The sequence below is a fragment of the Pyrgilauda ruficollis genome, unplaced genomic scaffold (genome assembly GCF_017590135.1).
Source record: "Pyrgilauda ruficollis isolate IOZ18807 unplaced genomic scaffold, ASM1759013v1 scaffold6, whole genome shotgun sequence".
Classification (NCBI taxonomy): Eukaryota; Metazoa; Chordata; class Aves; order Passeriformes; family Passeridae; genus Pyrgilauda; species Pyrgilauda ruficollis.
Genome location: NW_024527710.1, coordinates 13,429,587 through 13,452,603, shown reverse-complemented (window position 1 = coordinate 13,452,603; position 23,017 = coordinate 13,429,587). Strand labels below are relative to the sequence as shown.

The window sequence follows — 23,017 nt, the reverse complement described above, 5'->3', positions numbered from 1 at the left end:
CCCTGCCCTCCGCCCCGCCGGCGGCACCGCGCCTCCCGCCCGCCCGCCCGGAGCGCCGGCACCGGCCGAGACAAAGCGGCTTCCCCCGCGCTACGTGCGGGCGGAAAGGGAGAGGTTCGGGACGCCCAGCGCCGGAGCGGCGGCGGCGGGGAGGCGGCGGCCCCCGGGGCGGTGCGGGCCGAGCCCCGGGCGAGCGGCCCCGCGACCCCCGGCAGCCGCGGCGGGGCCCCGCTGCCCCCGGCCCGATGCCGCCCCCTCCCCTACCTGATATGGCGGCGGCGGCTCCTGATCCGGCTCAGCCCCGTCTCCGTAGCTAGCTCTGTCCGACTGGGACTCGTGGAGCAGCGAGATGTCATCCGAGGTGGGGGACTTGAGGCAGTTCCCCATCTTCCCGGGGGGAGCGCGGCCCCCCCTCCGCCTCCTCCCGCTCCGGATCCGCGCCCTCAGCCTCCCCGCCGCAGCGCGCAGCCCGCAGCCGCCCCGCCGGGGAGGCTCATGCCAGCCCCGGCCCTAAGCGGCTTAGCAGCTGCAGCCCGGCAGCCTCCCGCTCCGCTCCGCAGCCGCCCCGACCCCCGAGCCGGGGGGGGCGGCAGGACGGGCCTCCCACCCCCCGTGGGGCAGCGGGCTCCGGTGGGTCCGCCCGCCCCGCGGCTGCCCGGCGCGGTTCTGCTTCCCGGTCACCAGCTCCCTGCGCACTGGGCTTTGTCGCACGGGCCGCCCTGGCTCCTCCTCTCACCCCTCCCCGCCGGGCCCGGGGAGCAGCCGCGGGGCCTCGCCGGGCTCCGCGCCCCCCGGCTCCGCCGCGGGGACAGCCCTGCCCGCCCCCGACGGAACGAGGCGGGACGGGACAGGCTGGGGGACCCAGCCGCCTGCTGGGCTCCCCCGGCCCCAAAATGGTGGGAGCCGCTTCGCTCCGCCCCCGAGCGCCGTGTTTGTTTGTGTTCCGGGCATGGCGGAGCCGGCGGCCGCTCGGGCCCGGCGGGGCGGGACAGGGCGGGATGGCAGCGGGACCCCCGCACCGCCCGGCCGCCCGGCCGAGGGGTTTGTGCGGGGCCCAGCGACCTTCCCAAGGGTTCCCCCGCGGGCGGGTCCCCAGGCAGGGAGGGGGTTCCCCGTGCTGGTCGCTGGCGTGACCCAAGGAGCACTGTTAGCGTAGGCACAGGGCATTGAAGCCCAGAGTGGAGAAAAATCAGCAGCAGGGACTTGGCTTCTGCGTTTCTAAAGGTTTTTTATGCTATGAGCAGGTACTCCAATAAGCTGTATATTTAGCGCCTTTTTTTTTTCTCCATAAAAATATGTCCATACTTGGATATAAGCGTAGGTAAGTACTGATAAATGCAAATTTGAGGACAGCGAATGTTCCTGTGTCACTGTGTTAGTGTGCCAGCACTGACCCACACAGAGTGGAATATATGATGGTCCTGTTAATGTTCTTTGGTTCCTGAAAATTCATCCTTGGCCTTCAGATTCACACCATGGAAAATACTTTAAAATCCAATTTTCAAAGTGAAGTATTTTTTAAAGTGAAGCAAATGTGGTGCAGATGAGAGCAGCTGCAAAGTCCAGTCTGTAGGCAGTACAGCGTGGCTGCTGCTTATCACCAAGTTCTCTGCTGATACAGCTCGGGCCTGCTTTGCACCCTCTTGGGTCAGAGTATCTCCAGACCTGTTGTCCACAGTGACGTATTTGGCTCCACAACCTTTCCTGGTGGACCTCAGTCTGGGATCAGAATTTTTGCTGATTCTCCTTATGAGTTCATATGTAGATTTCATTTTATTGCTCCGTTTAGGGTGGTTTGTTTTGCTGCTTATCAATGGGTAAGTTAAACAACCCTGGTGTAAAGCCTGTGATTGCTGCCATTTATGGTGTTCTAACACAGTCTCGGGCTTTTCAAGGAAACTGAAACTGAAAATGGGGCAGGATTGTTGCTCAAGATGGTGAGGCTTTGCAATGGTGCATTGTAAATAGTGAGTGTTGTATGTGGCTTGCTCATTTGGGTGTTTATCCTATGAGTCTGTTGGCTTGGTTTAATAGAATTAGGCAAGCAATTGTTGGAGGAGATCCAGCAAACCACTGTCTCACCCAGTCGTGATTTCAAGGTTAAGGCAATGTCAGAGCTGTCTGCTGTGAGAACCTGGTGATGAAACTCCAGCGTTGTCACTGGTATTTTCAGTTGGGCAGTGGCACCACTGGGAATGAGATTATGGGCAGCTAAAAGACTGAGTTAGCTGTTCTCATATTTTGTTTTCTCTGTGAGGCTGGGGCCTGTATCGTTGATGTAGTTCAGTGAAAACCACAGGTCACACTGTGCCGTGGTGTGAGGCTGTGATCACAGTTTGATCCTCCACAGCGAGGAGGTCCTATGGAAAACTGTGGTGCCTCCCTGCTGGCTGACGTGCCAAAATAGCGTTTCTCTGGAAACCAGAGTGCAAACTGGTCTCATCCTGATATGCAGTCAGGACATAGGCGGGATTTCCTCTGCATCTCATGGTAGAGATGTTGCATTTATTTACCTTGAGGCCCATCACCAGAAGGAATAGCTGTTAATCCCACTTACAACTTTTCCCTTAGTGGGTACAGGATGCTCCGAATCTGGGCATGTTTGAAAAAATGCAGACTTGTCAAGTGCCAGAAGAGACCTGCTTTTCATGGTGGACTCACAGAGACTAAAGAGGAAGCAGAGGTTCATGTTTGGCCTTGCAACAAGACAGACTGCACCTGTGAGAGCTCTGAAGGGGAAGAGCTACTACCAGTCATGCCTGGATTCTTTGAAGTAAGGGTGGTTGAAGGCACTGCTTTTGCCAGCCATTCACTCCTGTTTTGTCAAATAGGTCATTAATAGTGGCTTTGCACCACTGGCTCAAAAGCTGTAAAAAGGTCCAGCAGATGGAAAATCAAAAAATTTTAGTGTTCGCAAATGTCTTTTAATATCCCTGTATATGCTGAGGTGTAGCTGTGAGCCTGCTCCTTTTGCTTTTTGCAGGCTGGGGACAAGGAAGCAGAGGAATGGGTCCTCAAAGGATGGGATTTATGGTATGGTTTCTGTGTTTTAGCAGAACCATAGGGCAGTTTAACTTCAGTTCTCTTTGGTTTTTACTTCCTCTACTTAGTTTGGGGAAGAAGTAATAGTCAGAATGGATTTTCTAGGGCCTTAAAATGCTTCTATAGAGGAAGAAAGATTCGTGTTGTGGCTTAGGGCTGCACAAATATTACAGACGGAAAAGATCATGCAAATACAAAAATTTGTGTCAGACTAATATCAATACAGAACTGGTAACACAAGTCAATGAAACTTTTTCTCACCTCTAGACATTTAAACAGTTGACTGTAATCTGTTGTCAGAGTGGAAATGTTTATGTTCTGAAGTTTGCCAGTGTGCAGAATTCATGTTCTGGTACACTTCAATACAACAATGTCACACGGGGGTCTGTCCTCACCCCCTTCTGGCAGCTACCATCTTCTCAGTGAAATCCATCTTTCAAAACAGAATGGAAATTCAAGAAAAAGAGCTTTAAACTATGCAGACAAAGTTTATGTTTAATTTTATAGGCTTTTGATATGAGAGGAGGCAAGTGACATATTGATGTATTCTTGAGGCTCATACAAGATAGAGATGAAGAACTGTTTTACTGAAAAATCCATTTCCTTTTGAGTTACGAATCTAAAATCCTCTGAGGACATAAAAAGTCCTTCTTGTTAGGAGTTCCTCTACAAAATTGACATCATAAGTTGCCTAATTTTTAAATGAAAGACCCTTTGATAACACTATTTTATGTGATCCATGTTCATGTTATTGTTGGACGACATTTTGGATATATTTAATATGTCATGCTTAACAAAAGTTTTTGAAAGACCTTTTCTGTCCTGAGCATGGAAAAGTTTTTTCACTTCCTTTTCTTCCATCAAGCTTATTTTCCCAGCACTTATCATCTCTCATTAGGTCTTATCTTTCTTCTGGATAGGATTGTTTTCCCAATTCATACACAGAAGCCCAGTTGATTTCTGAGTGCAGTCTTTCCATGCCGTGGTACCCAGAGGTTCAGAGATAACTCTGTTTGCTCGGGTAATGTTGGCGAATAGAACACAATGCAATTTTAAAACCTTTTTCTGGAGGAAAAAAAAAAAAGGACTTTGTCTACCTCTGGAGAATGGAAGTAAATTACATTCTTCCATTATGTATGTGAATCTGATTATGAGGATGGTGGAATTAATTTATCTGGTTATAAAGAACATGGCATCTTCTAAAATGCACATGATTATTTTTAGTTTTGTTGATTTTAGCTGAACTGTAGATGTTTCTCAGTGTATGTTACAACTGCATATTGCTTTCTGAGACAGAGTGAATGCAGCACTAGAAAGCAATTATGGAACTAATATATTTCCCTGAAATGTACTTTGTGATGCAGGATTTTACTCATGTTTCTAAAAATTACTTAAACTTCTGCCTAAATTATCCTGGTATCACAAATATGCCACTTATATCAATTTATCCCAAAGATACCATCTTGGTAAGGGGAAGTATTCCGTGACTGGCAAGAATAACTTGTTTTCCTTAATAACGATTTTCCCCAGATCCAAAATGTTTTTTTCAGCCAGGAGTGTAATGCCTGCCTATTCTGTGCACTGGGGCACCTGCACTGTAAGCCACAAAGAACAGAAAGAACATGTATTTTGGGACTAAAACACCCAAGCAACAAAACAGACAGTCATCACACAAAGGTGATGTCTTCAAACAAACCCTCTGTCACCCATCTTCCTGGGGAATTTTGTGTAGGAATATTTTTTTTTTTCTCCTTGTACCACATGTTGCTGTAGTCTCAACTTCAAGAATGATCAGAGACCTATAAAACATGATCTAAATGGGAAGATTGAAAGAATTGGGGTTGTTTAGTCTGAAGAAAAGGAAGGTGTTGGGAAAAATGGTAATGATCTTTCAAAAATATAAAATGTTTCTCTGCAGAGAGAAGGAATCAGTTTTTCTTTATGTTCAGTCGGTCTAGGGCAAGAGGTGATGGACTTGGAGATTTAAAGTAGATATTGGGAAATTATTTCAAACTGAAAATGTAGTTTGGCAGTGAAAATTATTATCTGGGAATCTCATTTGCTGAAGGCTTTGAAAGGCAGATTAGGTCACATGTTTCAGGAATGGTTTTAGTTGCAGTAGATTATATGGAGATAACCCCAAAAGGTTCCTGGCTGGTTTATGATGTTTTGTTTCTCTCAGGTGATTTACAGCAGATGCTTTACTGCTGTGTTATTTTGATTCTCATTCTTCCTTATGCTCTCAGAAAGTGCCAGTAAGCATAGATGTCAGTAGTTTAAAAATTGAGTAAGTAGGATGGGTGGGGATGTTTCCAATGGCAGAGTACTAAGGAATCACAGCTCCTGCAGGAAAGCTGGTGTGCTTGAGCAGAGTGTGACATGCTGACATATCACATTCAGCGTGTGTGACATTCAGCCTGTCCTGACATCCTTTGGGACACAAGTATTGGGCTGGCTTTCAACAAGTGGTGGTTAGTCAATACACAGAAATCTATGTTTTAAATTTTAATTGGAGCGTCACTTTTTGCTGTGATTGAGTATTTCCTGAATTTGCAAGGAGTGAACTGTATCCACAGTCCACCAGAAGCCAGTTTGTTAAACTTCTTGTTCCTCCAGTTCTCTGCAACAGTAAGGTGTTGGTATCCAAAGTGCTTGTAAACTGGTACCCAAAGTGCTTGTAATTCTTTGAAACAGAGTTGGGGAAATAATTGTTCTAGTTAAATATGCATTCTGCTGCAAAATTTAAAACACCTCTTGTTCACCTTCTCCATACTCTTCCTGTTTTTCTCATTTTCACCATTCTTCCTGTAGCCTAAAATCTCTATTTTCTTCCTGTAGGTAATTGTAGGTCTTCTGCAATAAAATAGTGATAAAATGACACATGAATAGAACTTCATGAGAACCTAGGGAGTGTGACCTGTCAATTCTGGTTGACAAAGACAGCTCTGCCCAAGTCCAAGATCACCTATGTCTTTGTCATTCCTTGGCAGAAAACTGTTGAAACTCTTTCTGGATAGTGAATGATGGCTACAGGTACAATCACCTATGTCTTTGTCATTCCTTGGCAGAAAACTGTTGAAACTTTCTGGGTACTGAATGATGGCTACAGGTACTGTGTTCTAATCCCTTACTGCTTCAAAAAATGTCCTGAGATTGCTGTAAGTCAAACTCTTTATTATGTGTTCTGTTTGCATTGCTAAAGCAATTTTATATATCTGAAAACTGTTACAATGCTTTGTTTCAGTTTTTCCTTATGGATCAGGATTTGTAAATCTCTGAGATGATTCACTGTCCTGCAACCTCCTTCTTTGGTCCACTTTTCCAGTAAGCATGGCACCCCAAGCTGCACTGAGTGATCCAGTTATAACCTCAGTGTTCAATAAAGGAATATTATTTAGTGTGTACAAAAATGCCATTGACCAAATGTAGTGTCCTTCCTTTTCCTAACACACTGTTGCCTGCAGCGTGTAGCTCCTGTCACTCCCTATCCATCTCCATGCAATTCCTGCCTACTCAGATTTTCTTATTTTATGCTTCTCCAGATGATTATTCTGAAGAGTACTATTTTGCACTTCCTGTTGAAGCTCTGGTCTGTGACAGCTTAGCTGACTGAATTGCAGCAGACAAGTTACTGGAGACTGAACAGAAGGAATGTGAGAAGGAACCATTGAAGATTTTGTACTAAAAGTATCAGGTGGTTGTGAATGACTGCCCTTGGGAAATTCACTTTATCCTCTGGCCAGAAATGTTTCTTCTTAACATTTAGTTTTGCTTTTTGATTAGTCTGTGTTTGTACAGCCTCCTCTTGGAGGGACAGGCTGGAAATTTGTACCAGTATTTGCTTTTGCATGCTCAAACACTACTGTGTTTCCTGAAAAAAAAAATTCTAGAAAACAGCTATATCATGCAGAAAACAGAAGTTCTCATAAATTAAGCCTCTAACAATATGAAAAGGAATACAAGAAGGTAATTTTACAATTCCTTAGTCTGTTCTGATTTTGGTTGTGTGGAGATTCCTATAAGACATGAAAATCTTGCTTGTTTACTTACATGACAAAAGAGGAGAAAGGCCTTTTTTTTTTAGCAGAACATACTGTTTGAACAAACACCACAGTGAAACAAGACAGCTAAAGGCACTGTAAGTCTATTCTTTTTTATTGTTTGTAGTGTTTAGAAAATTTTGTGTCTAAGAATAAATTATTTTTCTTTTCATTTCACATTTTCATTTCTTTTCACAATTTTCATTTTTGTGAAGTGCATGCCTACAGTTAGTTTTTATGACAGCAAACTGTTCCCTCTTTCAGTTAAGTTTACAAAAATTGCACAGTCTGTGGATCTACTTAAACTTTTATTTGGAGGCATTATCATCTTAGCAGTGGACTTGCAGGCTGCTTCAGAAATTCTGAAGGCTGCGTATTGACTTAGAAAATGTCTCAAAAACCACAGGCACACCATTTGGTGTTTTGGTCTGTGTGCTGTTCCACAAGCACTCCTTTAGACATGGGGGACTGCACAGAATCTCTGCAAGACACAGGGTGATTGCAGTGGAGGCATTTTGCCTCTGGCTTACAAGCTGTACACCAGCACAGTGCAAGGGTTAAGGACAAGATAAAATCACTTGCTGCTGTTTTGATTTCCTGAGGAGTTGTTTTCTTCACGTGAGAAATGAGGAATGCAGTAAAGACCATTCCTGTGCCAAAATTTCCAAGTATGTTTCTGTCAACTGTGGTGCCATTCATAGGTTTTACATCAGAATCTTAAATTTGCATATAAAGATCTCTGTTGTAGAAGCCCCATCTTGTGGACAACCAATCAATGACTACTTCAGCACAACTGAAATCTGAAATACTTAGAAAATCTGGAGATATTTTGGTAGGTTTTGCAACAAACTGGAGAGTCTTTGTATTTCTGGAAAATATGGAGACTTCATTCATGTGTAGAAATCAGCATGTGCTTTCCAAAGACTATTTCCACAGGTGTGAATTGCAGAGAGGTATTAACACTGGGGTGGAACCAAGGATGGTGCCCTCAGAACCCTGTTTTAAGTCCAAATCAGCTAAAACACAAGCCTGAATCCTGGCTTGAATTCCCAAAATAGTGTCCTGTAGCACTTGGATAGTACAAATGAGTCTTTAAGTGGCAAAATCATATAAGGGCAGAAGGACATCCTTTGAAAAAAATTGTTAAGAGAGAAAGAATGGCAAAGTATGCATAAAAACTGAATCTGGAGACTTTGGAAAAATCCTTAAGGAGATTGTTTGTTTCAGCACAAAGTAGTGGATGAGGTCAGCAGCTCCAGACTCAGTGAGTCAACACACTTAGTAGGAAGTAAAAAGAGTGTGAAAACAAGGCTGTGATAAAAGCTATTTTCAGGTTTCAGTGTGACCTTAGTAGGATATATTAGATATATTCTATTAAAGCGAATGATATGTGCATATAATTAGAATGTCTTTTTGTTGCTCTGAAGAAATAGGGTTGCTCTATGATAGTTTTCTGTTTCTTCCATGAAGAAAGTAGGATCCTTCATGATAGTTTTCCGTGTAGTAATTAAGGCTGTACTGAAGGTGCCAGAAAATGTGGCGACATCTAGGGAAAGGTTGGCAGAAGTGCCTGCAACTGAAACAACTCCCACTGAAACTGTGGCCACTTCTTTTTTTGTGAAGGTGCAGGGAATGTTTGGTTGGAGTGGCTTATTTGGAAGGGATGCCGAGAGTAAAGAAGATTCTGGCATGGGAACAGGGTGCCACTGCAGCCTCTTTGATGGGAGCAGGACAGGGGTTGCTTTTCCTACATGTGAATGTCTGACTGAGCAAGGGGATTAACAGGGGCAGAAGTTCAGAATTTGGTCATTGCAAAGCCAGGAAATAATTTCTTAGTCCTTACCAGTAGTAGTCTGGATGAATCTTCACTTTTAAGACATACCAGTTGCAATACATTTTAAAATTATCCTTAGAAGTGAGTGTACATCTGCCACTTCACAGTCTAAGTTTAAAATAACTGTTTCTTTCATATTGAGTTGAAATAATGAGATTTGCATCATTCTGTAGTCTGGAAAATTCATAAACAGCTCATTTGTAACATATATAGATCTGAAAAATCACCTTTCTTAATCAGCTAACAGGTACAACTATAAATGCACATTATCTGTATATTACTAATAAATTCACAGAAATATCTGACTCCTTTTGCTTCTCATATTCTTTTGGAACAGAATTCTACATTTTTGATGGAGGGCATCTTTGATGAATTATCTGACCAGTGCAAAATCTTTGAGAAAAATGTATATTCCAAATTGTTACCTCGGTCTTCTCCTTAAGGAAGAGAATATTAAAACTTCAGCAATATACAGGACTACAATATTTCCCTGAGAGCAAATTCTGCTGGAACCAGCATGTGCAATCAAAATCTTTCTTAGTGTGAAGTGAAGCCATGAAAGGATCTTTGCAGCTCCTTTCTGTGGAAGTTGTTTCTTCCTCAGGAGACAGGGAACAGCAGATGCTGATTGACCCCTCAAGGGAAGAGCAGATGAAGTGGGAACAGCTACTTAGAATTCCCTGCACTTAAATAATAAAGCATGAACAGTTCAGCAAGAGGAGTACAGACAGATATTAGTATGGTGTGAAGTCTAGAGGAGCTACAGCCTAGGAAAAGAAAATGAAGATGTAAAGCTTGTCATGAAAGGGTGTTGGAAAGCAAGGATTTATTCCAGCAGGGTTAAGGGAGGGAATAAGGGCTGCTCCACCAGGTGAGTGCATTGTAGTACAGAGGAAGGACAGGTCTTGGTGTAAAGGACAGACTATTGCCTTATTCTCAGCAGAAGGCTCTAGAAAAAGTAGTTCTTGGTAAAAGCTAAGTCTCTGAAGGAGTAGAAGAAAAGGGTATAATTCAGTGATACTTCTTGGATTGGATTGTATTATAAATTACAGGTGTTTGTTGATGCCCGTATGAGAAAGAAGGAAATTAAAACATAAATTAAAAAATTACATCAAGAGCACTTTGTTGTACCTTCCCTGCTTAGGTACAATAAAGTGTTCAGTTGCAGAGGGTTCCTTGCTAAAAGTTGCAGAGTAGTATTTATTTCTCATAGATTTTTTTCAAGAAAATACAGCAGAACTGGAAACTCAAAGTTTGAGTGTAAACCTGCAGTAATCCACTGTCAGAAGAATTGTGTAGGTGTATAAAATTGATTTCAAAGGGAATGAAGAGGTGTGACTTGTGAATTGCTACTTTTTAAAGATAAAAAATTAGTTCACATGTAGGTCATGTTAAAAAAAGAAAGTAATTTTTTGTCCTTATCTCTTTATTATGCACATTTTTATAGATTTTTTTGGTTGCCTCTAGCCTTTCTTCTATTTTAAATATTCTCAAAATTTTATTGAGATAAAAATGTTAACAGTTGTAATAATACTGATATATCAAGTGATTTAGCATTAGAAAAGAGATTTTCAATGGCCATTTGAAAACAAGGCTTGATGTGTTGTGTTAATCCAAATCTATGCAGTTGAACCTTGAGCACTTGTGTTTGTAATGTATAAAATTGTTCTTTTAAAGCTGTCTCTGTCTTGTGTCCCTTCCTCTCCAGCCCAGTCCCTTTGTCCAGAGCTGTGCTGGTGCCCCAATGCTGTGACCCCATTGCACCAGTCACCACCAGAGGATCCACTTCCCCAGGGATGGATCCTGGTCCCTGTGCTGTATCAGCCAGGAGAGGAGAAGGACAGACCCTGCTGTCACCAAGGACACACCAAATCTCTCCTGAGCCTCATCCAAAAAGGTTCTGTAATTTACAGTTCTTTATGGCAGGACACTTCTTCTGGTATTGTCATGAGCATTTTAAAATGTTATCAGACAATAACTGCTATCACAACTTTTAATTCTGTGTTTCTGTTTCAAATTTTCCTCAGTTCAATCAGAACCAAAAGTTAATGCCCGTTGGCTAATTTCCAGTGCATGCCTCCACAGAACAACTGCTGCCTTTAACTGGTGGAGAGATCAAGGCTTGAACTGACAAAAGACATCTGTATTTTGGAAAACAAATTAATGTTTATGTTTTAATTTATAAGTTCCTGGCTCTTTTATGGTTCCTGTTTTTCAAGTAACGTCTCTTTGGATCCCTAGCTGATGGAGAGTCAAAATGGAAAAGGCCCATGAGAGAATTATCACAATAGAACATCTGGTCTGCATTGGAAAAAGCTGAGAAAGATATTCAACATCTCTGAGACTGAGGCAGCCATGAGGCAGTTTGAAAGTCAGTCCATGAAAAATTGTGCAGGTTGTGACCACCTGGGCCAATCTAGTGTTGTTTTGGGAAGAGCTACTCTGCTCATGAGCATCTGAATTTTCATCTCCCTTGAGCATGGATATGTGAGAGCTGGGAGTGGTATGAAAGGTGTTTGCTTTCCATAATGTTAATCTGAGTCCCAGCATTGTCCTAATTATATTGTGGGTTTTTGCCAGTCTCCCAGATTTCTTTTGAGCACGTAGGCTGGAGTCAAAAGGCTTTCCCAGGGCTTTTGGCATAGCTTTACAGGAAAGTGGATGGAAAGGACTTTGTATATTTTTGCAAGAATATTTTGCATCCTGCTTTAAACTATTCCAGAAGGTAAAAGGACATTAGCTAGACTGTGTTGGCTCATGTACTGCTATGTCACTAATGAGAAGGAGTTTTATTCCTGTTTTCTGCAGTCACAGACTGTAAGAAATGCAAAGAAATCATGGGCCAACCAGGGCAGTAAAGGTACCCCTGGATTCAGAGGGAATAAACTCCTTCCACCACATGGAACTTTGGTCCTTTAAGTCATTATAGCTCATGCAGAACAGAAACAATTTGACATGTATAACAAGAAACATTGCAAATTGTTTGCCAAACAAAGACTTATACTGCAGATGGAAGAACTGATGAAAATTGTTTATAGATGGGGAACTAAATGTAGATTTTTCAAGAACAAGGTTGCTGTCTTCCTTGCCAAGACAAACAAATCTGATAGACCATCTCATTGCTTTAGGCTGCCTGAGGACCCACTGGAAAGTCTATGGACCTTTTTCCACAGAAAATTTGTGTATTGTCAATACATAAGTGTATTGTCCACAGTTACACTGTGGCAGCTGCAGAGGAAGTGGAAGGTTCTCAGGAATACATTAGGGAGAACTGGATTTTTGGCTTCTGAAACAGTGTGGAGTGCTTTTGGAAACTGTGGAAGTTTATAAGCTGGATGTTACTGCTACAAAAGGTTATCTGTGAGTAAAATATAATACTAATTAATCTGCTATCTTTAGATGTTAACATTAACAACACAATGAAATTGAGAAATCCTGTCTTCTAGAATTGCAGTTTCCAAGGTGCCTTTATTCCTGTGAACATACCCTGGTGTGCATTTAGAGATTTTCAGTTACCTTTAGAAATCTGTGCACAGATGTTTTTGCAAAGCACTGTGTAATCATCCCAAACAATGGTTTTAATGGGCCAGTTATTTAGGAAATCATGTAATGAGAACATAAATACAATCCCTGATACTGACATAAAACATGTATTAGCAAAATGATATAGTTTGTATTTCCTTGATATAGAGCAGACCCTGGAAATACATAACTCATCATGTCCTTAAAATTCTGTTATATCTGTAAACATCTATCTTGGCAGAGAGACCCAGCAGCATCCTGGGCTGCATTAGGAAGAGCATTTTTAGGAAGTCAAAGGAGGTGATCACTGCCCTTTGCCCAGCACTGGTGAGGCTTCAGTGGGAGTGCTGTGCCAGTTCAGGGCTCCCCACAGCAGGAAGGACATGGACATGCTGGAGGGAGGGCAGGAAAGGACCATGAGGGTGGACAAGAGGAACATCTGTCCTGTGGCTGCCCAGGGAGGTTTTGAAGTTGACATCATTGAAGAAACTCCAAACTCAGCTAAGCAAGGTCCCGAGCACCCTGCCCTGGGTGATCCAGCTCTGAGCTGGGCTTGGGCTGAGTGATCTCTGGAGATGCTTCCAGACTGGGAATATTTGAGGCAGTTTGCTTGTGTCTTGTCAGTGTTTTAGCTGCAACTCAACTGTGGAGGAATCCTAAGGAGAGCAAAGGCTGTGACCCCAGAAATTCATCCAGATGGCTGAGGCCCAGAAAAGGCATAATGGGAGCTGCTAAGTACTCGGAATGTCTCATCAGAGTGATATTTCACTTGAAAATACAAAATAGAAATTACTTGGGTCTTAATGACACTGAATACCCATAATGTTCTCTCACTTCAGCTGGACTGCAGATGGTAACCTCTCTCTATCTGAACATGTTTATTTTAGTTTAATCTTGCTCTGTACAATTTTAACATATATTTTACTCTAGAAATTAATACTTGGTGCTTTACAGTGCAGAATTTATTTGCTTGTTTGTTCCACACTTTCTTTCCTTTGTAGTACTGATATTAACAAATTACAATCTACTTTGACATATTACTTCAGTAATAAGCACATACCATATCTGAAGGAGTTGAAAATATCCTAATTTGAGCAAGGTAAAATCAAAATATATAATTACATTGCATATTCTATGGCACTTAGTTTGTAGCTATTCTTACAGTACCTTCAAAATAAGAAGGAAGATGAAATTCAAAAAGGGCTTTCATAGTTGAAAACTATTTATGTTGAAGCAAGTTTTATGTTGAAAGGCAAAGATAATTTTTTTTTAAATCATCTGAATAGTGGTAGGAAAATTCACCTGTGGTTTTTCTTTATGAAAAGGAGCTAACTTGCAGTATTGAGAATTTCCAGGTCCTTCTTCTTTGGAAAAGTCTTTGTCTTTTATATTGCCTCTTAAGGAAAAAGGAAAGCACACTGGAAAACAAGAAATTGAGCAACATTGCACAAGTAGTTAGATAATAAACAGATTATAAAACATTTTATTTCATTTTGGTTTTGCACTTCAGCAAGTGAAACAATAAGTAAATAACCTGTTTCTTTATTATCAATATATGGAGTCACATTAGGTCTGACAGACCAAGGCATAAATGTATAAATGACACCTGTGATAATTAGATGTTAGAGGACATCAGATTTTCCTGGGGATGAGCCCATTGTGAAACCACAAAATTAAGACTTCAGAAGAAAATAGCACATGAAGGTCAAATGTACTTAGTCATTGGTTCAGCAACCAATTTCTCTGCACCACTTTCCCCTGACTTAATGTTTTTACAGCACATCTCTGATTCAGTCTCCTCTATCCTGTGTGGGATGGGGTTTTTGGGGGGAGAGTATTACTTTAAATTGACACCTCTAGCAGCAGTTCCTACTTGTACTGCTTTCCCTTTATAAATGTGTAACCTATTATATCTATCCAAGCCTGGCTGAGCTCCAAGCCACCCATTTCTCAGTAATACAGGAAATTAAATCTAATGTCTAATAAGCGTAGAGGCTTATGCAACCTTCATTCCCTGTAAAAAGTATTAAATAACATAATAATATTACCTTGTCTTTTGATTGCTAGAGAGCTGTGCACTTAGTTTTTATGTAGACCAAACTGGCTCTGCATTGGGGCTTGAAGAGTCTGGGTTTATCCATCCTTTTTTGCAGACTTACTGAATTTCACCTGGAAAATTCTCCTCTTATTAAAGGACCCCCTGAAATGTTCATATGTAGGGTTTGGTCCCTTTCTCCACTCCTCCCTTTGTTCCCACAGAGGGCTGTGTCCCCCATGATCTCATCCTGGGGGTGCTGCTGCTTTCTCATTCATTCTCTCTCCCCTGGGATTTTCCAGCCTGAGCAGATTTCTGCCTGTTCCATCCCATTTTCTGATAATACCCACCACAGCTCTGTGTCAGGTGGTGCAGCCTTTAAAAATGCAGAAATCTGACTTTAGGCCGTACAGGTTAGCAACATAATTTCAGGGCTTTGTCTCCTGCATGTGCCAGTTCAATAAGTGGATTTATACTGAATAATTTTAAACTGTTACAGCCCTCTGAAATCATTTCTCTCTTGCTGCTGTAATACATAAAGTGGCATAAGGTCACTGATGCTGTGGAAATTGGTTTTGGAGTTGATATGCTAATTCAGCAAGAAATCAGTTCTAGCAGAAATGCAAAGAAAATTGTTTTAATCTAGTGCCATGCTACTTTGTTGGCTTTTAGGAAAGAGATAATTAAAATATTCAAGGGAGTTCCAAGTCTGTGTAAAAAGTACCATTTTGGAGATTTAAGGTTATTTGTGCCTCAAAGTTTATTAGCTTCTTCTCTGAAAGCAAATAAGCTGAATGTGATGGACACAAATACGACATTTTCACATGCTCAAAAAAATAAGAAATAAGATTTTTTTTTTTAACTGAGTTCTGTATAAGAATAAACTTGGTTCAGTCTTTTCTGTGTCACTCACCCCATGTTTACAGTAACTGCTCCTGCAATTCTGTGGATGAAAACTTCCATGTAGATACATCCAGAGCCATTAATGAGGATGCATTATGCAACTAATTGCAATGGGGAACAAAATTACATTAATGGTGCCTAAGGAGAAAGAGAATCTCTGCACTCAGTGTGAGTAAGGGGTAGCCAATGCCTGATTTTTTCCAAAACAAATATTTAAGTTGAATTGAAAACAATAGTTGATCTCTGAGAATAATCACTAAGAGTTTGAAAGTCCTATATTTTTTTCAAAACCCTGCACTTATACTAAGAATTTTCAAGCACAAAAAATAAAATAACTTTAATGCTTACTGTGTGAATATGCCAAAGGAAAAAAAATTAGCAGCATAAACTCTTTAATCTTTTTGAGATGAAGAACAGAGAAAATAGAAATGCATTTCTAAAAAACATTTTTTAAAAATATCTGAATTGTAAAAGTAGTGCTGTCATTGCCATATTTTAAAAGGTATTTTAATTTTGTAATAAAAAAAGATGACATTTTACTCTCTGTTCTTTTCTAAAACAGGTGCAGTGCTTCTGTTTGCAGAGGAAGGACACCAGCTGCAACAAGAGTAGTGTCTGTTCTAGAGTGAGGGATGAGCTCCACTGGGCATGAGTTGGCTTCCCTGGCTGCAGGGCTCAGTATTTCATTTCAGCAAGTCTGACATTGCTCAAGTCTTCATCTCCTCCTGCACTTTATGCTACTGCAAGGACAGGTTGTATGTTATTGAAGAGAGAGAAGTAGAAAATGCAATTCAGTGTTTTATTTTATGCTCCCCAAGTTTACTCAGACACACCCAGAGAGAATGTGTGCTGCACTCAACTTGGAGATCTTGTGTTAGAAATCCTGGCTCCCCTGTGCTTTCCTGCTTTGCCTGTAGCTGATAAGAGAGTTCATAACAGGAACCCCCTGTTACCTCAGCTGCAAAAGGTTCTGAGAAACTAACAGCCAAGAGAGTAGAATTTAAATTTATTTTTGTTTGTCTTGTGTTTCAGCAAGCATTTAAAAGATCCCCCAGTTTATCTTTGTCAGAGATTGTTTTCCTTTTGGCTTAGGATGGACACCAATCTCACTGTTGAGTTTACATTTATGGAGTGGGACCCAAGGTTTTCCAGTGTTATGATTTTGACTTTGCAAGACTTGTTGCTTGGGATAGGTGTAAAGGTCATGTCTGCATGTACAGCAAGAACAGAACTGGGGTGTGGATGCTGCTACTTAGTCAGTTGAGAAGGAACAAAAGTAATCCTGAAGGCTGCCTCTCCTCTTGGCTGGCAGGCAGAAGAGTTGGTAAAAGCTGCAAAGACAACTGAGTATAATGATGGTATTTATTCCACATTTTATTTCTTAGGTGGATTTTGAGGACTAATTTCTAAAATGTAGTTATTTTACTCTCCTTTAGCAAACCATGTGTGGCCACAGCTGTTTTTCCAAAATGCCTGGTTTTCTTGCTTTTGTTGCCACCAGTCGAGTTCTCACTCCACATAGCAATGTCCACAAGGTGGTGCCACAGCTAAGAAGTTTGCAACAAATAAGACAAAAGTAATTTGATAATTCTGTCTGCTTTTTGTAACTGACTAAAGTAGCTGCATCATTAAAGAATTAATTATTTCATAAGCCAAATATCACAGGTTTGCAAGCTCTTTTTTTAAACCACTTGTGTGAGCAAAGGTGGGCCTGTCTGCTGAGCAAGAGCAGCATCCACAAGCCTGTGACTATCCCAAATCCTGTACAAAAATGAAGAGGCAGCTCAGGGTTTAGCAGACAGGCTGATGAAGGGCTGTGTATTTCCTAGCAGGATTACCTGTGTCAACACTGGCATGTGTCTTATGTTTTTATCTGATCATTTCAGCAGGAATCAACCTGGATCCTGACAAGCAGAAAAGTTCATCCACAACTTCAGCCAAGACAGCTTCTACTTACCCTAGAGTGGCTATGGCACATCAGACCCAAATCTCCTGAGTTTTTCCTAGAGCCAGGGATAACCAGGCTGCCTGTCCTATACTAATTTACAGCTGACTGTTAATTCCAAAGGGTGTGAAGTGCTTACAGAGGGACCTGCACTGATGCTCAAGTTTCCGAGCATCTTTCAAGAAAAGATCAGACTAGAGAAGGTACAAGGCAGTAACAGGGAATGGAAGAAGTCACGTGTCCAGTACACAAAAGACAATAAAACTTCCATAAAAAGTTGTTTGTAGGGGTCTGGATGACTTCTGTATGTCGCAGAAGAGCTGAAGTGCAGCAGGACTTGGCCGTGCCCCTGAGAAGGTGTGTGTCAGTTCTTCAGCTACCCTTGGACACGTGGTGCTTCTTGCACCCCTGCCCTGCTCCCCTCAGTGGCCTCTGCAATCCAGGTATTTGTGCTAGCACAAGAAATACTCCCTGTCAGCTTCTGCAGTGGACAAATGAAGTTTGAATCATTTGTTCATTACGTATTTTTGTACCAAAAGCAGCAAGAAAAAGGGATACCTTAAAATACCATTCAGACAAGCAGTGCATTGACTTGCCTCCAGCTAGAATCTCTCTTTGGAAGGCCTGTATCAGAAAGAGAAAAATAACAGGGTTTGCATAATGTTTCCTCTAAACTGCTACATTATTATTTTAAAACATACTAAAATTCTTCTGGCTAGTAAGAGACTCAGTGGAAATTATGTATACCTAGGAAAGATGGTTTGTCCCCCAGTTACAAAGTAGAATGAGAGTTAGAAGCTTATTGAGTCCAATTCTAAAAGTTGTCAAATCACACAATGGTCACCTATTTTGTTTTTAAGGATCTAATCTATAAATTATATGTAAAAGTGATTTACATAGTTTACAGGGTTCACAAGTATTTTGAAACTTTGTATTGGTTTCAACATCTGTTTGAAAAAGTCAGTATCTAACCTGAGAACTAACTAAAAATATAAAGTCATGAACAGGTCAAGTAGAATTAATTTCTGAGTCAGTCTGTTGAGTTAGCTTGAACTAACTGAATCATGACACTGACATTGTCAGAGTATTCCTGTAAGATTGTTCTGAGTGTATGGCTGCAATGTGTCTTGCAATTAAATTGATATATTTCTGGTTTAGTTTGGACTTTGCTTTTTCTTTGACTTTGGAAAATTCTTTCAAAAATGTTTACTTTTCAGATATTTTGCACAGAGAAAAAATGATGCTCTATTCTGAAGGGAATGAATGACAGAGTATCTAAGATCATGCATCTAAGTCTCCACGGTGTGGAAGTCCCAGGTATGCGTTATTTCAGCAATTTAACAACAGAGTTGAAATCCTGAACACTCTCCCTTGCAGTATTTGCAATAATTTTCTGCTTTTATCGGAAATCATAAGTATTTTTAAAAGATCAAAACGGTTTTTCCCCTAAGCCTGATTTTCTGGATTCCCATTTAAGCAATCATGAACAAAACCTGCTTCAGCTCTGTGCCTGAATCATCCTGGGAGGAGGTGACTTGCAGTGTTGTGAGTTAGGAGCCAGTGTGAGGCTGGCTCAGAACTCCTCCTGCAGATGCAGGCGCTCACCGGAAGCAATTGAGGATGGCAGTGGTATCCTGCAGGATGTGTGCGACTGCTCAGCGGGGGCTTGATTTACACGGGGACACATTATAGATTATACATTCTGGTAATTGTGGTATTGTTATTGCTGGGCTGGATCTCAGCACAGGAAGTACATATAAGCACGTTTGAAGTGATAACATCCACTCCTGTTTAAAAAGCAATATTTTATTCTCATCCATAATGCAGTGTTTGCAAAGGAAAATAGATAATTTGCTAACTAGTACTTAGCATGACTTGTAGGGAAAAAGCTGACTCATTATGGGAAGGTCACAACCAGCATTTACAAATAAATCCACTTAAACTTTTAATAATTTTAATTTTTTTTTTCAGTATGGACTGTAATCCAAGATCAGGAAGGAGACAATGCATTGCCATCTGAAACACAACGAAGATCAAAATAAGTTTTCAGTGTGTCACCAAAACCACAGTGCTAGGTTTCTGTTAAGGAGAATGAGTAATACCATTCTAGCTGTAAAGGTTGCTGTGAGTGGGTAATAATTCCATCTGATAGGGCAGATTATGTGTTCTGCAAGAAAATAAATAATCCCAGGCAAAATCTTGCCCTATTTCTTCAGCTCAATAAGAAAGCCATACCCACCATACCCACTTAGCTGCTGTATGCATGCTTGTCCAACTAGGATTCAGGAACAGGTCTGTTCTCCATCCTACATGCCCAAACCAGCCTTGTTCAGGAACACATTGCCTCCAACCTTGGTGTGGAATGAGGAATCTGTTCCTGCTGCTGCTCCCAGGATGTGGGATGTGGGTTGACCCTCAGCTCTGCAGCTGCAGACAGTGTGTGTCGAGGCCCCTCTCAGAGCCTCTCTCCCCCTTTCTCTTGAAAAGTGTAGGCTTCAGACCTTTCTGGGCACCCAGGAAAATTAGTGCCCAGCCAGGGCTCACCCAAGTTCCCTCCTGGAGTGGGATAGGAATCTGTTCAGAAGAGGAATGCAATAACCATTTCAAATTTTGTGTGCCAGCCTATTTTCCACAGACAGCACAAATTGACAGAACACAGGTAACATATTGTTCATGCTTTGCCTATTTCTTACTTTGTGTTGCCAGGGAAAATAGATTAAAATTGGTATTAAGTTTCCTTCTTGTTCTTCCAATAATAGAAAATTACCAGTGAAGAGAAAATAAGACAGAGGTTTTGTTCTCTAGAAAAGTCTTCCAGCTAAATGGGTTTTTTTCAATATTATGAAACATTCTTGCCTGCCTTAATAGATGAGAAAAGTAACAGTAGAACTGTGAAACAAATCAATACATCAAAAATATTGAGCCATGGACCATAGCTAAATCTGTATTCATATTTGTGATAGTGTTGCAGATGGATAATACAGTGCTGTACTGATGCTATGTTGTATACATTGATTTGTTGCAATGACAGCTACGGGTGAGGTTCTAAACAAACACTGCAACATATAATAAAGGACTGACCTACTAACAGATCTAATAATAAAACAGATCTAATAAAAACATCTAATAAGATGTGACAAGCACATACATAAACTAATCCAAAACCTAATGATTTATTTCACAGTTTCATGAAAAAAAAAAAAACTTTTTATTGTATTCTGTCTTTATTATTTAACATTAAGAATACATTTTTCTTTATAAATTTTAAATGCTACCGGTCTGAAATTTTTGTGCAGACAGTCAAACTAACATTGAACAGAAGTAGTTTTTCCAGATGTCATACCTACAAAATTTTGAAATTATAATCCTGCTGATGCCTCCTGATATTAATATGCCTTTGCATTGGGGTAGCCTCATGACAGTCTTTTTTGGAAGTGTCACCTGCTTAAGTAAGATTTGATTTACAAAGTAATGCTAAGATATGTTTAAATTGAATTAAGTTCTTCACTATTTTCCTGAATAGGAATCTCTGTCCCTAGTTTTAACTTGTTTAACTGTTTAACAAAGGAGCAGCTTCAGTCATATTGAGAGGACTTATGCAAGTTTTCACAGCTGATTGTTGGGATGAGAGCTGTGAAAACAAAGATCAGGTGAAGATCCTTTCTTGGAACACACTAGGATATGAGTCTCTATTTTTATTGGTAGTTCATAAGTCTATTAAATAGACAATAATAACTTAAATATATTTATATTTTTGTGTGTCATTGGAGTCAAACAGCACACCTACGTGGCTGCAGTATGTGTGACTCTTCCTGCAGTACATTCAGGTTTTGGCTTTCATTAGGCAGTAAGGCATGTTGCCTGCAAAAATATGACACAACTTGAAAAGGAGACTCTTAATTTCATATGGGAAATTTGTTTCATCCCTCTTTACATGACATCAAAATCACTTTGCCTTTAATTGTGACTACGGAAATGAAAATACCAGGCCACAGGATTTGTAATTAACTTAAGACATCCAGAGGAAATTCTGTAAGTTGCTTTAGTCTCTTTATTTTGCCTTTTCTGAAATCTCTCTGATTTTTGTTTGAGTTTATAAGAGCAATTGTTAGTGGAAATGTCTGTGTTTCCATTGAAGTGCTCTAACAAGCTTTTTGGTCTCACTTGAGCAGTGTAACAGGACACCCAAAACAACTGAGATGTCTTTAGGTCTTAGATATTTGGTTTCAGTATTCCATAAAATATTTGAAAAGGTAAGAGTTCCTTAAGCATCAGAAGACAGAGAGTTTAAAGATCAGACTGAGCCATGCCTGCTGCATTTACTTCTCCAGTAAATCTGTCAGGACACTGACCAGCTGGGCTGCCAGATGTATTCCTCCACATTTTGGGTAAGTAATCACTTGGACCTACTGGACAGGCTACAGGCTGTGCCTGAACCCATTTGCAGTTATTTTAGGTGACATACTAAAGTGGTCAGCATAAGCTTAAAAGACTTTATCCAGCACTTTGACAGCATGCCAGAGGAAATTCCTTGGGATTCAGAGTCTAAGATTTCATTTCAATTAATTGTCAGAATGATGAATATTATTTATTCCACTCTAAGGCTCATTTTAATCTAAAACATGGTCAGATGGTGTCAATGCAGGCAAAATGTTATTTCTTCCTGCATAAGAGCCCATCTAGATATAGTCCAGTTTGCTCTCCTGTCTCTAGATTTGGTCTGAAAGGATAACAGGAGTGGAGACTGCAGCTGGCCTAGGATTCCCTGGCACTTGAACCTCATCTAATTAGGCAAGTCTATTTTCCCACCAAATAAAATTATTAAAAGCAACAACATTATGAATTGAAACTCCTCAAAATTGTTAAATTCTGTCCAGTTTGGAAAAGGAGCTTTATCAGGCAGTGGAGCCCAGTGGGCAGAGTGCTGGGCAGGGATTGAGAAATCTGAGTTCTCTTCCAAACTCTCCTGACTTTTAAATGACCTTGAGCTGTCACTTCTCTGTGCTGCAGTTTCACAGTCTGCATGAGCAGGGTAATAATCCTCCACAAAGGTTTGAGAGTTGCTGGAGGAAGGATCTGTATGAACACAACATTTCTTGCACTAGCCTGAGCTAGGTGCAGCTGTGGTTAGAGGTGGCCAGGATTTGGTAAATTCCTCATCTCTTCCAGAAAATCTGGGAAATTGTCATTGTTCTACTCCCTGCTTTCAGTTGTCTGTCAAAACACATTTTCATGTTAAAGGTCTTTCTTATCTTCAGACCATTACAAAATATCTCCAGAAAATTTCATTTTATTTAGTTATGCATTAATACTCACAGTTCATACTCCTGTTACTGGGAACTGCAAAGTGCCTCTCAGGATGATACAAATAATTACTTAACATGGATAATGTATCTTTGACCTAAAAAATAAAAGGCTTTTGCAATATTACGATTAGTATATGTGGGGGAAAAAATATATTTTGGTTTATGTTGTAAGATATTTCAAATTGCCTTTTGGTTTGAAAAATTCCCCTTGAAAGGACAAAAATTTTTTTCAAATTATATCTTGATTTTACACATTTTGTGTTAATAGACAACAAGCTCTGTGCACAAAAAAGAACAGTCTACTTTCAAAACTGCTGAATGGTTTGACCTCAAGGGAATAGAAACTGTTGACTCATTGTTTTTACTGCATATAATATTAGTCCTTTGTCA

The 23,017-nt window shown here is 40.8% G+C and overlaps 2 protein-coding genes and 1 long non-coding RNA gene across 3 annotated transcripts in view; 2 read left to right on the top strand and 1 right to left on the bottom strand.

The window, feature by feature from the left end:
- Nucleotides 1–799, bottom strand: part of RNF11 (ring finger protein 11) — a 30,397-nt gene extending 29,598 nt beyond the window's left edge. Inside the window, exon 1 of the mRNA XM_041483043.1 lies at nt 265–799. Coding sequence (XP_041338977.1) covers nt 265–387 — 123 coding nt within the window. The 5' untranslated portion in view covers nt 388–799. The remainder of the gene's footprint in view (nt 1–264) is intronic.
- Nucleotides 416–5,919, top strand: LOC121361938 (collagen alpha-1(I) chain-like). The gene is made up of 3 exons (XM_041483042.1): nt 416–896; nt 2,572–2,773; nt 5,881–5,919. The coding sequence occupies exons 1-3, from the start codon at nt 496–498 to the stop codon at nt 5,902–5,904; spliced, it is 627 nt and encodes a 208-aa protein (XP_041338976.1). The 5' UTR covers nt 416–495; the 3' UTR covers nt 5,905–5,919.
- A 5,949-nt stretch (nt 5,920–11,868) lies between these two features.
- Nucleotides 11,869–20,260, top strand: LOC121362215. Its single transcript, XR_005956467.1, has 4 exons — nt 11,869–12,276; nt 15,939–17,764; nt 18,539–18,638; nt 19,293–20,260. It is a non-coding gene; the product is annotated as an uncharacterized LOC121362215 (long non-coding RNA).
- Nucleotides 20,261–23,017: the final 2,757 nt, after the last annotated feature.

Excerpts from the sequence above, each read along its gene's own strand:
- LOC121361938 (XM_041483042.1), top strand. The coding sequence starts at position 496 with ATGCCAGCCCCGGCCCTAAGCGGCTTAGCAGCTGCAGCCCGGCAGCCT. Across the intron at positions 897-2,571 it reads GCTCCCCCGGCCCCAAAATG|TGGGTACAGGATGCTCCGAA; the intron begins GTGGGAGCCGCT and ends CTTTTCCCTTAG. Across the intron at positions 2,774-5,880 it reads TCATGCCTGGATTCTTTGAA|GTAATTGTAGGTCTTCTGCA; the intron begins GTAAGGGTGGTT and ends TTCTTCCTGTAG.